At 36.2% G+C, this 16,072-nt stretch overlaps 1 protein-coding gene across 2 annotated transcripts; it reads right to left on the bottom strand.

Annotated features, from left to right (window-relative positions):
* Positions 1-43: 43 nt before the first annotated feature.
* Positions 44-15,799, bottom strand: LOC134790204 (dual specificity protein phosphatase 13B-like). 2 transcript variants are annotated; one of them, XM_063761038.1, is made up of 5 exons: positions 15,641-15,795; positions 15,205-15,291; positions 11,556-11,686; positions 4,080-4,306; positions 44-3,580 (listed from the first exon to the last, which is right to left on the bottom strand). In XM_063761038.1, the coding sequence occupies exons 1-5, from the start codon at positions 15,656-15,658 to the stop codon at positions 3,384-3,386; spliced, it is 660 nt and encodes a 219-aa protein (XP_063617108.1). In that variant the 5' UTR covers positions 15,659-15,795; the 3' UTR covers positions 44-3,383. The 2 variants fall into 2 exon arrangements, with proteins under 2 accessions (XP_063617108.1, XP_063617109.1); XM_063761039.1 differs by lacking the exon at positions 15,205-15,291 and having other exon boundaries at positions 15,641-15,799.
* Between the last annotated feature and the right edge of the window lie 273 nt (positions 15,800-16,072).

Raw genomic sequence — 16,072 nt, 5'->3', positions numbered from 1 at the left:
AAGGGAAGTAGCGGTAACATTATTTTAGGTGAATAAAAACTGCTTCCGAAATAAAATACTTTTATTTTCAGTACATATACATCATCTTGAATATATCATATCCTAAAATGTTAAGAATATATCCATCAACCTCAATGATAAACAGAGTATTATAGAATTATTCCTTTTACAGTTAAAACTCAGGTCCCTACTCTTAATGATATTAGTAGAATTTACAATAGATCAAACAGTTTACAAGACTAGACCCAACACAGGTAGTATTGTCACCAATTAAAACAAGTTATAGAAATGACATCACTCACAATTATCAATTCCTGATTTTCTGGGTTGATCAATTATTCCTTGTTATTCCATCCTGGCAGCCAGGTGATCACAGTAAGATTCTTAGAGAAATGTTTTAAGACAAAACTTTGCTTAGTAGCTCGTCCATAATTGAAGGGACTTATAACTGCCACAAAATATCATGTTTTTTAAATTATGACTTTTATTAAAGTACATCATAACAAGGGCATCACATGACAAGAAAATGTTGATTAGCCCAGTTTTAGACTTAAAGCCCTTTAAAATGTTAATTGAAATTTTCGATCTTAGAAAGCAAAGGAGGTAGCTTGCTATGAACAAAATCTACCTCTCGTTCCAACCCTTGTTCAAGAGGCTTTCTTATTGTTTTAGTTTAAAAATAAATAAAATTATATTGTATTTAACAAGCTCTCTTAGCTGTTTACAAGGCTGACATTTCAAAAATGACAATTGAATGTCAGTCTTACTCATTGGAAATAGAACATATGTTTGAAGTGCCATATGTGGGAAATATAATATAACCCTTCCTTAGCCTGGTAATGGTAGCCTACATAATTGGGTTAAGTTACCTACATAATCATAGCTACACCCCAGGGAAAAATTGTGATAGACAAAATACTAGCAAAGGCACCTTGGAAGTGGCACTTTTACTATAAATCTCAATCATTTATGCTTTAGCCTCTCCATTTTATGCAATTGTGATGCTGATGAGATGTAAAATGTTTGAAATTTTAACTCTATCCTCGTGAGTCCCCTTTGTCATTATTGCAGTTTTGAATTTGGAACCTTATTATATTCCATTTAGATTAAATACTTTATAAAGGCCTCAGGGACTCAGGAGGCCCACATAAAGTTCCACTCAGTTCCTATTTCTGATGCAAAACGGTTTTTGATCACAATTTGGTATATAGATCACAATGGCCCAACTTTTCAAATTTCACCTACAGAACTTGAGATCAGTGTATTTTATTAGGCTTTTATTAATGTCCATTACCACTTCCTAAGTATTTCCTCCATAACATTATAACGAGCCATAAAATATAATGTAAGAAGTGCCCTTATAAAATATCTTTTAACTAGGCTATGAGAAGTGTGTCGAACATTACTATAATATGGGTAAGACTTAAACCATTAAAGCAACCCACTTCCAGCTACAATACAATGTTTATCACAGTAACAAGCAAACTGCTTAACACTATCATACATCTATATTGTTCTGACACATCTTCGGCAAGATAAATAAATGTGTTAACAAAAATATTAGTCTGTGATTATAATCTTTATAAACATAGAAGTACCTATATATTTTCAAAATATACTGTTAAATTATTCTTATCAACTATCACATATTAGCTTCCCTTGGTGCTTTTGTAATGTAATATTGCACTGAAACTCAGTTTCATATTATAGAATCTAATGATAAAATTTCGTAAATAGGTTAAATAAGCAAGACAAAATAGCTTCAGTTAAAACTTAACAATTCAACAATGTAAGTTACAAATAATTAAACTTTGCACAAAAGACCAAATTGTACAATAAAACGCGGGCTTAAAATTTAAAATGTCTCACAGCATGCTATTAAGTGCTAACAGCATTGCCTATTACCGAATATTCATTAATTAATAATTATATTAAGATATATAAAGTCTAAAAAAATTATGCCTCCTGGCCTCGAGTATGGCGCTGTACCTGCATTTTTCAAACGTCAACGTTTAACAACCGGTATTACCGGATATTGTACGAAGCTGTATAGCGCTATCTATATTACCCGTTAAATTCGAAGCATGAATTTGTCTTAGACTTTACACATCTAATACAATGAATGAATCTTTGCTATTATTTATTCATAGGGCCAACAATATCCACGGGCCAACCATAGTGCAAAGATCTTGATTATGATCTGTTTCGTGGGATCTAAAATAGAGCTTTAACGACACGAATGTGCAGCCAACTGTCACGCTGGCAGCGGACAATGTGCCCGCGCGCCGTGACACTCGCCGAGACAATGACACGCTGAACTAAATACTGTTAAACACGTCCATTACTTTAGACAGCTATTGTGTTGCACAAGTGCCCAGTTCCAATATGTCCCGGCTTCACAATTTATGGTTGGGTCTTCTTGTTTTTCTATATACACTCTTTCCCTGATGTCACTACCATGGATGGAAATTATTCCTATTTTCATGAACACCTGCGTGTCACTTCCATTTGAGCAAGTTGAGTTCTATAACTTCTCATCTAATCCATAGCTTGTCATGAAATTATTTGTATGTCTTTTCAAATCATTGCAAAAACAGAGAGCGGCATTGGCAGCGCCCAATAACCCTTTTATTGGCAACGTATCTTACAAGATACATAATTTTCCTTTTGCGTTTTTTTCGTAATGCATTTTTTTGGTCTATCAGCGAGGTTGATTGCCCACGTGTTTTTTTTTAATTTGCCAAGAAAAAGGTAGATTACATAGGTGTTTATATGTATACAATGACATGAGCACATTCAATGCGAAGACGGGACAAATAAGATAGGCCCCTCAATACCCAGTCTTGGAGCAATAATTTAGTGCTATAAAAAGAAACTTGCCCTTAACAAGCGCATATATATTTTCCATACAACATATAAGAGTCATTTTATGACTTAAGGCTAGAAGACTTGTACTATTTTGTTGAATAAATATCATTTATATTATAATTTACTCAAATTTAAAGAAGCTTTAACATCTTATATAATTTACTGATACTGGACATAACTTTACTTATACTACAACAGATCATACTATAAAAATAATTACCTTTGGCTCAAAAATAAAATGGCATACGATATCAATGCTGACTCTAAAAATCACAATTCAACTCTAAAAATAGAGTGCACGGTTCCCTAACATGGACTATGTTAATTCGAATTTATGAAACTGATAAGATAACAGTTTAAATCTCCATTAAATATCTCACAATCACTGGTAAAATCTCGAAGTCCAGTCAAAATTCGCGTTAATAGTGATGGCTGTAGGAGCGGTCGAGGCTCCGGACGCGATGAGGCAGCCTCAGGTCGCAGGAGAGGCTGTGGTAGGCGAATGGGGTTCTGGGTCAGCGGAGGCGGAGGCGAAGGTCGCGGTCAAGCGCCTGGAGTTGGCGCAGGAAGCCCTCGTTGGGGTGGATGTCACGGCGCGCGCGCACGGTGGCCAGCGCCTCCGTGAGCGACATGTTGCGCTTGATCATGAGGAACGCGATGGCGCAGGTCGCCGACCGGGACACGCCCATGAAGCAGTGAACGAGCACGCGACCTGCACACACGGGTTGATTACTTTCGCTGCCAAATCGTTAGGCATTTAAAGAATCTTGGCTCTGAGATCTGAGACATACATTTTATATGATTTCCCACTCAAATTGTACACGTTTTCACTCTTCAATTTCAAGTTTAAAAGTGAGCAGGTTTGGAAAAGGTACAGTGCGCGAAGTATAGGCAAAAATGTCTCGTACAAAACGTTAAACGATTTTTCCTCAAGGCACCTAGTGTAGGTACGAGTACCTGTAACTTCTAGCAGCATAGAGAACATTCTATTTGGAAACAACAGTTCTAGCAGGGAAGCACGTTGTGCTCGTGTGTCGACTACTTAATTGCGATCTCCATCAACATAGGTACCTATCTACAAAAACGACAGATTATAATTGCAGTTAGGTAGCAAAACCATATTACGGTAGGTGAATCTACCTACTCTTCTGTTACAATTAGCATATTACGCTAGGAATGGGGATTATCTCATAATATAATAATGAACTCACCTCCTCTAGAAAGGCCCTCGTCAATAAAGTTGGCAGCGATGTGGAAATACTTGGATATGTCTGTGGTGGGCAAGTCCATCATCGGGAAGCCCTTGTACCGCAAGCCGGGGCAGTCACGGTAGTAGAGGTGGTCGGTGTCGACCTGTGTGTACCGCTTGCCCTCGGCAGTGTTCAGTACGTAGGTGATGCCCATCCGGCGGAGGAACGCCTTGTCTTTTGCGGCCACCCTGTATACAAGGATATTTTAAACGAGGAATTTGAGAAGCGCCGATAGCATTTACGGTTGGAGAATTACACTTTTACTATGAAAGCATTTACATACTGTTCGAGAGATTAGGATTCCTATCGAGCAGGCAGGCAGCAGGTATACCTGCTGCCTGCCTGCTCGATGTCGTTTTATCGCCGCCGTAGGAATCCTACCACTACGTACCTAACCTTTATCTAGGTGTAATATCTGGGAGACCGAGCTTTGCTCGGAAAACACATAAAAACTCAAAAATTCAGAGATAAGACCTAGCTAAGTAGATCGATTTTTCACCCCCGAAAACCCCCATATAGCAAATTTCATCGAAATCTATACATACAATACTTACAGTTACCTATTTGAAAATATGTTGATTAAGAGCCCATCAACGTGCACACTAGCGCCACTGCTATATAATCGTAATTTTTTAAATTTAACGAAAGATATTGAAAAAAGGGGGCCGCTACGTACTGTATTGTGTATTTAAATTTAAGTACCTTTTGAATACATCAAACTAGTTTTTATGTTGCTGGATTCGTCAATCTGTGCGTCCAAAGTTAAAACGGCCGTTTTTGTATTGAGTTCCTAGATCGACGAAGCCAGCAACATAAAAACTAGTTCGATGTATTCAAAAGGTACTTAAATACACAATACAGTACGTAGCGGCCCCCTTTTTTTCAATATCTTTCGTTAAATTTAAATAATCACGATTATTTAGCTGTGGCGCTAGTGTGCACGTTGATGGGCTCTTAAATTCGGAAATTGTATCTAATATCGTACCTATACAATAATGATGATGTAAACGTTTCTGCTGTTTCATTCATTGAATTTCGGTAGATTCCGTAGCTTAAATGACATTAGAATCTGAATTTTAATCAATATTGAAACCTAAATGTTGTCGCAACTCGATAAGTATTTTGGGAATGCATTGCGACAGTGGTCTGGTATTCAGGGTGGCAGTTATTTCGGGAATCTGCTTTCACGATTACGATTAAAATTAGTAAAGGAATTAGTAAGCGGAATAAGAAACGCTGGAATATCTTTTCACTAATTGAGTTCCGTTAGACTGGGGTAAAATTGATTAACAATTTTTAAATTAAACTAGGTATAAGAAATAAAACGAATGAAACGGATTATATCGCGTACCTATATTTAATTCATACTACATCAATACACGCGATATAATCCGTTTCAATAGTTTTATTTAAACTGGGTATAAGAAATAAAACTAATGAAACGGATTATATCGCGTACCTATATTGAATTCATACTCATCATCATCATCATCATCATCTCCTAGCCGTTTTCGGCTACAGCGACTGCTTTGCTACAGCTGAGAGCGTCGCTGGTGCGCTCTCAGGTGACTGACGTAGCCAATCTTTGCAGCAAATGTGCGGCCACATTCGCTGCATGTCAGCACCCCTCCGACGTAATTATACGTGATGGCCACAGGTGGTCTGGCCTTTAGCTCGTCACGCTTAACGTCGAGCTCTGTGCGTCGCCTGGCTTCAAATTCACGCACCTGCGTCTGCACAATATGTCTCCACTGTGGACGGTCACCAGCTAGTGTCTCCCATGTTAATGGCTGTATATGAGCTCTTTTCATATGCCGCTTCAACACATCTTTGAACCGCAGAAACTGAATTCATACTACATCAATATACGCGATATAATCCGTTTCAATAGTTTTATTTCATGAGTAACTATCGCAGTAACCGAAGACAATATTAGGTACAGTCGCCATCAGATATATCGGAGCGGCCAAGGTGCTCACAAATATCGGAACACGCCTCTATTGTCAGGGCGTTAGAGCGCGTGTTCAGATATTGTGAACACCTTGGCCGCTCCTATTTATCTGATGGCGACTGTACCTATAAGAAGTTTTTAAGAATTTATTCTTATAACCATAAGATAAGGTTGCTAACAGAAATACATTATTAACGCGTTCAGAAACAAATCTCTTAGTTAAAAACTCGATGAAAAAAGTGAGTGAAGTACTGATTCGAATACTATGGGTTTCTGTAAAAATGCTTGTGATATCAATAAATAACAATGAGCTGAACAAGTTGTACTAAATATAAAGGAGTTTGTTATTTCTACCTATGTACCAATTATCATGTTATATCTAAGATCAAGCCACCTTTGTAACCAAAAATTTAGTAAAAAATACGCCCATCTTTTTGGAGGCTGTACCGCGAACAGACGCAAAAATTAGCACTAGCCCCAGCAAAGTTAAGTTACGCATTACGCACTAAGTATTACGCCCGTATGACGCAATATAATTTTCCGGCTGTCTAACGGTAGAGTAGTTTATTATTTGCGCAGCGGGAAACGTGCGTGGGCCGACTAATCCGACTATACGTGGATGGTGAGCTATATCAGCAATATTGAATACTTTATAAGGAATGCCTCTGGGGATGCATATTAGAACAATAGAATTACGAGTACCTAATGCATGGATTAGGAGAGGATGTATAATCTTTGAGTCATCACCATACATAATTATTACCTACATTGGCTTTTACGGTTCGTCCATACTACATACCTTAAAAGGAAAAAAATACAGTAAAATTGGTCTTCCATAGATCACAAGAAAACCTATAAAATGGACAAGCGTGAATTGAAATTACGAAAAAAATATTATACATAGGTACCACGCTACTTCTAAAATCCGAACTGTGATTTCCGTGTTTTCTAATTGTCATCTAACAAACATGAAAATCCCCTAGTTGGCCCTAAGGCCTCTCTTCGCTCGGTCGATAAAATCTAATGGTCAGTCCGATGAGGACGCACTTACTTAGATACCTAATGCTGAACGGTTAAGGCAAACTAACAATTTAATTTAATTAACGATCTACAGGTCCCCCGGTTATCGTTATCTTGTTAATTACCGTAATTGCCTCGGCCTGAGACTTGGCTTTGTTTTCAGTCGTGCACACAGTACACTATGACTAAAGCTACGTGGGCAGCCACCTACTGACAGATTCATCACGAGATTTATTTATATTACAACGAGTTTTAGCACGTGGACAATGGTTAAGTACTTACAAAACCATGCACTGCTAATTGCGTTGACCAGCTTAAATTTGACCTACGGTTATATTTAATTATTAATTGTTACGAATCTAGCGGCCAAATTACAACTGTGACTGGATGAAGATATGTATGAATATAGGGGAAAATCTATTGTTAGTCGCACAGTAACAGAGACAAAAATATTAAATCTGCCTCTGCCATTACCTAAGTATATTTCAGTCAACAGTTCGGGCGATTGTGACGTCATATCCTAGACTAGACGCGCATAATACCTAGGCATCGTTTTATGATCGACCTCAGTATTTTCTAACTACAGAACTATTCAGAATGAGATTGAGTAAAACGACGTTTTTGCCGAGAATTTATATAATATAATAATATGAATACCATATTATTAAACTTGCACTACTTGCATTTCTAACACTTTTTAAGTGACTTCAAAAATATAAGAAAATGGGGATTTGTTTTTTTACGTATGTCCTAATCTCCTAATCCTACCGAAAATACCGCCTTAGCCATTCAAGGTTCAAGTTAAAAATATATATTATAAAAGTTTCTTATTCATAAACTTCATAAAACTTTAGAAGCCTCAATTAATTAATTAATGTTTTATAGCTTACTTACAAAAATACATTAAGGCGACGGTAGCGGTGGGTAAAATTTCAGATTCTGTCAATTTACCCCATTTCACACACAAGCGCACTTCACGCACACTACCTCACTTTACTGGGACAGGTCAGTGACCCATCATGTTTTTTTAAGATTGGACTTTTAGTTTAGTATTGACCACTAGCCTCCTTTGAGGGTAAAAGCGTTCCATTTAAAGATGAAAGAGAAACAATGCATTTAATCTTGCTTTCCTTGTCTGTTCATGTCACACGTGACGTACCTATAATTCATTTGATTGTTGACTGTTTTACTACCTAATATTGCTTTGTCGAGATACGCGTTTTGTACAATTAAAGCGAATAAAACAAGATGTCATTAAGTCAGATGTAAAATGTTATTTACTACTCTATACGGTTTTTCATAAGGTGCAATATCCATTCAATGGGAATTTAAATAAAGGCGGATAAAGCGAAACAGAGTAGTTCTAATCAGTTGAGAAATGTGATCTGCAAAGGAGAACATACAAAAGCATTTTTGCCCAAGCTGAAACGGAGACCTTTGCTAACGCTCGGCCAATGATGGTTTAGGTACACCTATAAAAAATGGTTGTCCCTGCTGTAATTTTAATATCTTTATATTTCAACCGGTATAGTTTTACCTTCAAAAATAATCGGTATCGCTAAACAATAGCGGTACCTTACTACTTATACGTTCACGAAATCGGTATCTGCATAACTTGATTGTTAGTAAACTAACCTGAAAAATAATCACAAAATCACCGAAACATTTATGTACAGTCACCTGCAATAATATGTTACGTCATTAGCGCCAACTTTGCCTCCAGGGAAACTTTGCCCAAAACGACAATTTTAAACAAATTCGTTAATGTAGAAAAAATTATAATAGTTATGGCCACCCTGCTATTTTTAGTAGAAAATAGGTTATATTTCTGACAAAACTATATACCAAACTTGTGCATAACTTGACTTGGGAATTTAGAGTTTGAGCGAGTTGTCTAATATAGGGTATATTTCGGCGGGCAAAAAATTGATAAATAATGAATGCAAGTAGAAAAAATTGAGAACCCTTTGACAAATATTTCCGGGTTTGAGTTATAACACATGAAGCATAGATTATGTCTATTGAGATTTAAACTAAAAAGGCCTAAATACACAAAAGTTTTAGCGGTGGGCAAAGTAATCCGGTAATTTGGCATCTATACCAACATTGCCCACCACCAAAAACGGATTAGCGTTGTCACTTTCATCTAATTTACCCAACTTCGCAAGTAAAAGAAGGGTATGTTTGTACACTAAAATAAATTTATAAATATATACTGTATTTAATTTGTCTTATTATCCTTTATTTAGATGTTTTATCCCGTTAACGAATGAAAAACACAACAAAAATCATATTTTTGGCCATTAAACTATTGTAACAGATTTTCTCAAAAGTGACAACCCTAGCTTTTGTAAAATGCTTAGGCGAGCCTTATTTGGAAATGGGCAAAAACGGGTAGGCAACATTGCCCAGCAAATTTATTTTAAAGTTTTTACACTTATCGCTAAGTTATTAACAATGGTAGGATTGCCCAAAACCTTTAAGTGATCCTTAGACATCATCATCATACGAGCTGTATTTGAATACCAAATTGACGTGGGCAATGTTGGCGAAAACCCCGGATATCTTTGCCCGCCCTCTAAAACGCAAAAAAATGAGTAAAAACACGATAAAATTTTTTTTTTTTTCAAATAAACTGATGCGTTTGATCACAATGGACGTGCTGAGCAAAAAAAGTCATATGATGTGATGTTTTTTGAGAAATTCGTTTTAAAAAATAAGCGGGCAAAGTTGGTGATAATGACGGTACCTACTCTTCGAAGGCCGCAAAAATATGTGACATGGTCTTATGGTTCTACAAATAAGATCGTGTCAGATATTTTTGCGGCCTTCGTTGTGTAACATAAATTGCAGGCGACTGTACATTTGGAATAATTATTTTATTTAGTTTTAACGAAAGTTTCAAGTTTAGTACGAAAATACTTCAGATATGCAATATGCACAAAATGTAGACCTAATCGAAATAAAACATTGCTTTTTATAGGTAATTTATAAAACATTCGATACATAGGTATACATAACAATAACTAGAGCGCTATTGGCCTGTAAGCTTCATCTCGGTCTCCAAAGCCGCAAAAACTCGCTAGTACTTAGTGCTGGTCTAGCCGTTATTTTTTCTTGAAGAATTTCAGAGAACAGCACGTACACGCATTATACATATAGACGGAACGAACCGCATAATCATTATCATTTATTCGTCGCAATCCATGGTATTACAGATCTAGGTACAAGACTTTCAGGTATTACTTATACGAATAACATAACTCTTCCTGTTAATAGGCATTATTTTAAGATAAAAGTTCTATAATATAATACAAGATTACAATTGTCATCAAAATTCATTGACGTACAGAAGTCAAATACGTTTTTAAACTGACGCAAAATGATACCAGCATAATAAAAATTGATCCCAATCAGTAAAGATGAGTCTTTAAACTTTTTTAATTTTAAGCGAGTTTTGAAGGAACATAATACTTAAATCGATGTAATCGTATTGTTTTAAGATAGTTTACTGCGGTTTTCAACCATTATAACAGCAAATCAAATTTAAATGAGACGCGAGCTGATATTTATGTACCCTATTTTATGAAATACAATTTATCTACTGGTATACTTTCTCGTGTGCGTATATGATTTAATGTCAATATAATTGTCAAAAGCAAGAAAATCAAGATGTCATTTTCATTTGAAGAAGTACACGTGTGCTCCGGTGTAGCCCCAACGGGCATCTGACTTGAAGAAGAATTTTGAGTGATGTCGTCAATGTATGGAAATTGTTCGAAAGTTTACATTTGAGATTGAATTTCTGTGTTGTCTTTGTGAGTAAAAATATAAATCGATAATAAATTGGTAGCTGAATTATCTAGCTTTCAGAATCATACAATAATTCAATTACTGTCAAAGACAAATTTGTTTTGCTTCCGTCTCAAACGGAACTCCATATTTTGATTTTTTGATACTTTTAGTGTCGATTTGTAGAGAATAACAGCAAATTAAAAATACAATGGCATGAAGAGTCGGTACACGGTTTCTTCGTGAACAAATTTACGTGTAATTTTATGCAATTATTAAACATTTATTGAACAAATTATGGTTACAAAGTGAGGTCTAAATCGAAAACGTCATATACCGGCCCCTTAAGTCAAAATGACAGAATTTTAATAAAAACATTTTTATTAACTAATTGAGGATCGTACCGCGTTTATGAATAACGCAAAAAATCTGTTGATAAATGACAGATTTTTTGAGGTAAACTGCAATATTATTATACCTGCCTTTTGGCTATTGTAGAATAAAATTCCCATCGCTTACCGAGTGTAGATGAGTCTAATGCTAAACCAATTGGCTTTTGATATACGAATCCCGAATCAGTTCCTACACAGGATCTCTTGAGCTGAGCATTCCACGCGCCTGTGTTATCAATGTTAGGTAGGTAGGACGCTAAACTATAAATGTTGAATACTCACCCATCCCCCACGTAGAGTCCAGGATACACCTCATTAACGTCCGGCGTGGGACTGTAGGAGTGCACGTCCATCGGCCGCCGGTACGCGCTCAGCGAGCTCAGCATGGACATCGACGAAGACGAGCCGAAACTCTGCACACGGGAGCCGCACGTCACACAACACAGAAGCTGACCCATCCCCGAAAGTGTGTCACGGACGTGAACGTTTGGACGTCGTTTAGCTAAAAGGACCCGCAAGACCGCTTGTATAACGTCCTGTTATCGCCGGACAATTGACCGTGTCAGGCGACGATGTCTTGTTTTCATGGGTGTAACTATCGGTATCCACATACGAAACTGGACGTAGTCGCTTAACACTGTCGTTTGTCCGGCGAAAACACAAGCGGCCTTAAACGCTTGACACACCTTACTTAATTCAGTAACTGACGACACGCGACAGGGAAGCAGCAATACGTAGAAGTGTCAACGTATAGCTGTCAGTTACTGAATTAAGTAGGGTCTGTGAAGCGCTTAACATGTTGCAATTTTATTGAAACCTTAAGTACCTTATGTTTAAAACAAAAGTATTCAATTGCAAATTCTTGCGGGTTAGATCCTTTTTGCGAAATTACGTCCTTTGGATTAAGAGGAAACGCGGTGGCGCCTGGCCATTTAAAGACTATATCTAAAATTCTAAATAACGTTTTGTAGTCTTCTGTTTCCATTTCTAAGGGTTTAATAAATAACGTCCTTTATTTAGGTAACTATGTAGTCTGAAAATGCCGACCAAGTAGAAAAAAATCTTAGTTTTCTTATGACAATAAACTGTGAGAAACATTTAAAAAATCCACAAACTTTAGCTTACGTACCTTTTCATAAAAGTTAGCTCTCTTCAAATACTCAGTGATCCTTTCACGGAGGTTCGCGAGATCAAGGTTGATCATGGGTTTTTTGACTAGGCATTCCAAATTATCGGTCTGATCATGAATTTTGTGACCGGGCCCAGACTCATATTGATAAATTGCGGTAAACAGAAGAGACATGGACGTGGTAATTAGAGACAATAGAGACGGCATTTAACAGCCGCCGCCTTTCCTCTTAAAAGACACCTTTCGGATCCGTCACAACACCAACGATAAATTATCTTTTACAACCACAATATAGGTACACGCTATCTTCCTAAATATTATTTACACAACACTTATGATTAGTTATGATGTTAAGAACGTGAAAAGCAAAATACTTGTGACGTTAATAAGCAGTATCGTACGATTTTGCTAGTAAATATTTACTTCTCTAAATATAAACAGTTTGTATCAATGATAAGAGGGTAAACGTTCATGTCATTGCACCGATCAATAATAAATATTGCGGGTAGGTAGGTACTTTCATTCAATATAAAAGTCTGTCCATGATAAAATCGATGCAAATACTGAGTTTATGGCTAGTCATGAATTAGATTATCGTATTAGAATAGAATAGGTATTTAATTAACGACTTAAAGTCGTAAATTATTGTAATGTAGGTAGATAATTGAAAATAAAACATGAATCACTAAATGACATCCGTTTATAAATAAGATTACCAGTTGACAGTCTGCTACCTACATACACTTATATACCTACAAGTGCCGGTAGGTACCATCATCGTCCACACTGTTAAGAGGAGGCTAATGCAAAATTGTAGTTTGTGTATAGGCTACATTCCTACTAGTCAAATCAGCTTCTTTTTTAGAACTGTCAAAACGATTTGCTAATATGGAATTTATGTGAAAACGAATGTAGTGACGTCACGGTAAACTCACCTACTTTTTATATTTCGATCCGATTTATTAAATACAAATTGTGTTTAAAAATAGCTGCTATCTATGTTTTTCTAATAATTATCTGGTGCTTTATTTCGTGCAAGGTTTTAAATAATTTATTTTAAGTACAGGAAACATCCCTATTGTACTGTTATACATTTTAAGTAAGGCCTTGAAAAACATCACTCGGAAACTAGATTATATCTATTAGCAAGGGTAGACTCTAACCAAAATCTAATAACTAGGTTAAAGTTGGCTGTATAGAAAAAAAAACAAGAAAATATGTCTAATTTAATTTCAGTTGTAGACCTTGCATATCACAGGATCACAGCAGTATAATTTTAGTATAAAATAACTAGTGAAGATTTTTTTCAGAGTCACTGAGGTATGGCGTTAAAACCCGCGCAATAGCCATATTATCCGCCGCAGGTAACGCAGGTTTCTACTAATTTCCAGGCTTTACGCTCCCTCTTAACTGGCATTTACTTATTTTAAACCATATTGCAAAAATATAAATAAGATCCACCAATGGTTGCATAAGTTATAAATTATTGACACACTTAAGTTGAAATTAGTTCATGTATAAATAAACCATTAATAAATACCACAGGTGTTTGAGTGGCAGGTATTATTTCAAACAGCAAACAGGGCCAGGCATAAAACCATTAATTATAGTTGCCAAACAGTCAATCAAGTCAGGTATGGTTCAATTAATTAATATTGAGTTCATATTGACATTCTTGACAGCCTAACAAGTTAGTCACACATTTTTCAGGCAATAATTTTTGATACATTTCATGTATTTTCGTGTATTTTCTGAATACCTTTTTTAGGGTTCCGTGCCCAAAGGGTAAAACGGGACCCTATTACTAAGACTCCGCTGTCCGTTCGTCCGTCCGTCCGTCTGTCACCAGGCTGTATCTCACGAACCGTGATAGCTAGACAGTTGAAATTTTCACAGATGATGTATTTCTGTTGCCGCTATAACAACAAATACTAAAAACAAAATAAAATGAAGATTTAAGTGGGGCTCCCATACAACAAACGTGATTTTTGACCGAAGTTAAGCAACGTCGGGCAGGGTTTTTTTTGCCATTTTTTGCATTATGGTACCTTCGACGCGAGTCCGACTCGCACTTGCCCGGTTTTTTATTAATTTAGGATGGATGACCTCTTGTGACCACACTACAACTGCCCATTGCCATGCTTTTAGAAAGCATACCATTAATTTTATCAATGTTAATAGGTATATGTATAAAAAATTTATTGCACAGTAACTAAAGGCTGGTACTGTAACATGCTGACTTATTTTAAAATAGTGATTTTTTCCAGACAACCTTTGGAATATTTTGTCATAAATTGAATTGTAAAGGCGATACCATGGCAATACATAAAAATAACTTAATAAAAATTGAATTAGATTATTACATTTGTCAAATCAATCTTGCACATCTGGATTCATGTTAGTGTGATGTTATGCACTCTGGGATGGCATAGTTTTCAATAATAATAAAAGGGCAATTATCTTAGGAATGGTGTTATTTACAGTGCTGGTGGTACATCAAATTGAATGCTAAGCATCACAGATGGAAAAAATATTTTGTTGTGTGTCAGAAGTACACTGCTTTTTTAGTTTTTTACACACAAACAGCTGATAAATTTGAATATGTTTATCATGTCCATCTTTAATGTAAAAAACGTTTCTATTATTTTGGTATTCACAAATCACAGACACCACAAAATTTGGCTTCATTTATGACAGCCAAAATCCAATCCAAAGTAAAATCAAATGGATAAAATAAAATCAAATTGATCAGCTACACTTAGAGAACACAAGGGACACACAAATAAACCAATTGATAAATACCATTAATGTTCGCAGGTAGGATCCTACCCGTTGTTCATTAGCAGCACAGTATTTGTGTCTCGGAAACAATGTGCACTGCTGAACAGCCTGAACACACCATCACTTTATTATTTAAGCCAGTTATTGCAGCCGGCAGAATCCGATTAGTATCAAGTCCAATAATAATTAAAAAAAAAAGCCAGACTCCCAAATTCAGCCAACTTAGGCAAACATCTTGAAAGCGACATATTATGGACGATTGCACATTTGTTATGAAAGCTGATATCCCGTAAGTTCGCATGAAATGAGGCGACCTTGAGTCCATGACTAATACTTTTGTATTAAAAATAGCACTTGTGTTGCTGACAACACTATCCCTGCCTTTATTATATTGTACTTTTCCAGTTAACACACAAGTAATAGTGAATATACGAAAATAAACAGTGCGCGTACTTACCGTATCCCTGTAGCTCATTTTTGTAGGAGTTATAATTTAATTTAATAGCTGAATGCCTTTTTATTTCCACAAGCGTCGACAGCGCGGAATTATGTATTACTTTATGAGAAAAAACTGAATATACTATTAAACTGATGGCAAATAATGTAAATTATCAATTACGGTGTGATAACTACGCTCCACACATACGTTGTGTACAATACAGCGTCTTCACTTCAATTCAATACATTGTAATAAAATAAATTAGGATGAATGAATGGTCAACGGTGGTTGGTGGGGGTGTACTATGACGTAAAACGAATGAATGAAATTATATGATGGTGCGTCCACACCGCGGTACAATATTGCCAACGTGACAAGAAGATGGATTTTTCTTATGTTGGGTGCAATGATTTCTTTTTCTTTTCTCAACTTTGACTAAAGTGTCTATGG

Source organism: Cydia splendana, chromosome 4, assembly GCF_910591565.1.
Source record: "Cydia splendana chromosome 4, ilCydSple1.2, whole genome shotgun sequence".
Taxonomy (NCBI): Eukaryota; Metazoa; Arthropoda; class Insecta; order Lepidoptera; family Tortricidae; genus Cydia; species Cydia splendana.
This window is presented reverse-complemented; position numbering and strand designations above follow the sequence as displayed.

Bases quoted from the DNA above. Each gene is read 5' to 3' on its own strand.
- LOC134790204 (XM_063761038.1), bottom strand. The intron at 11,687-15,204 runs GTATTTATCAAT...TCCCGTGTGCAG, and splicing joins CCTACCTGCGAACATTAATG to AGTTTCGGCTCGTCTTCGTC. The intron at 4,307-11,555 runs GTGAGTATTCAA...CCTTGTATACAG, and splicing joins GGACTCTACGTGGGGGATGG to GGTGGCCGCAAAAGACAAGG.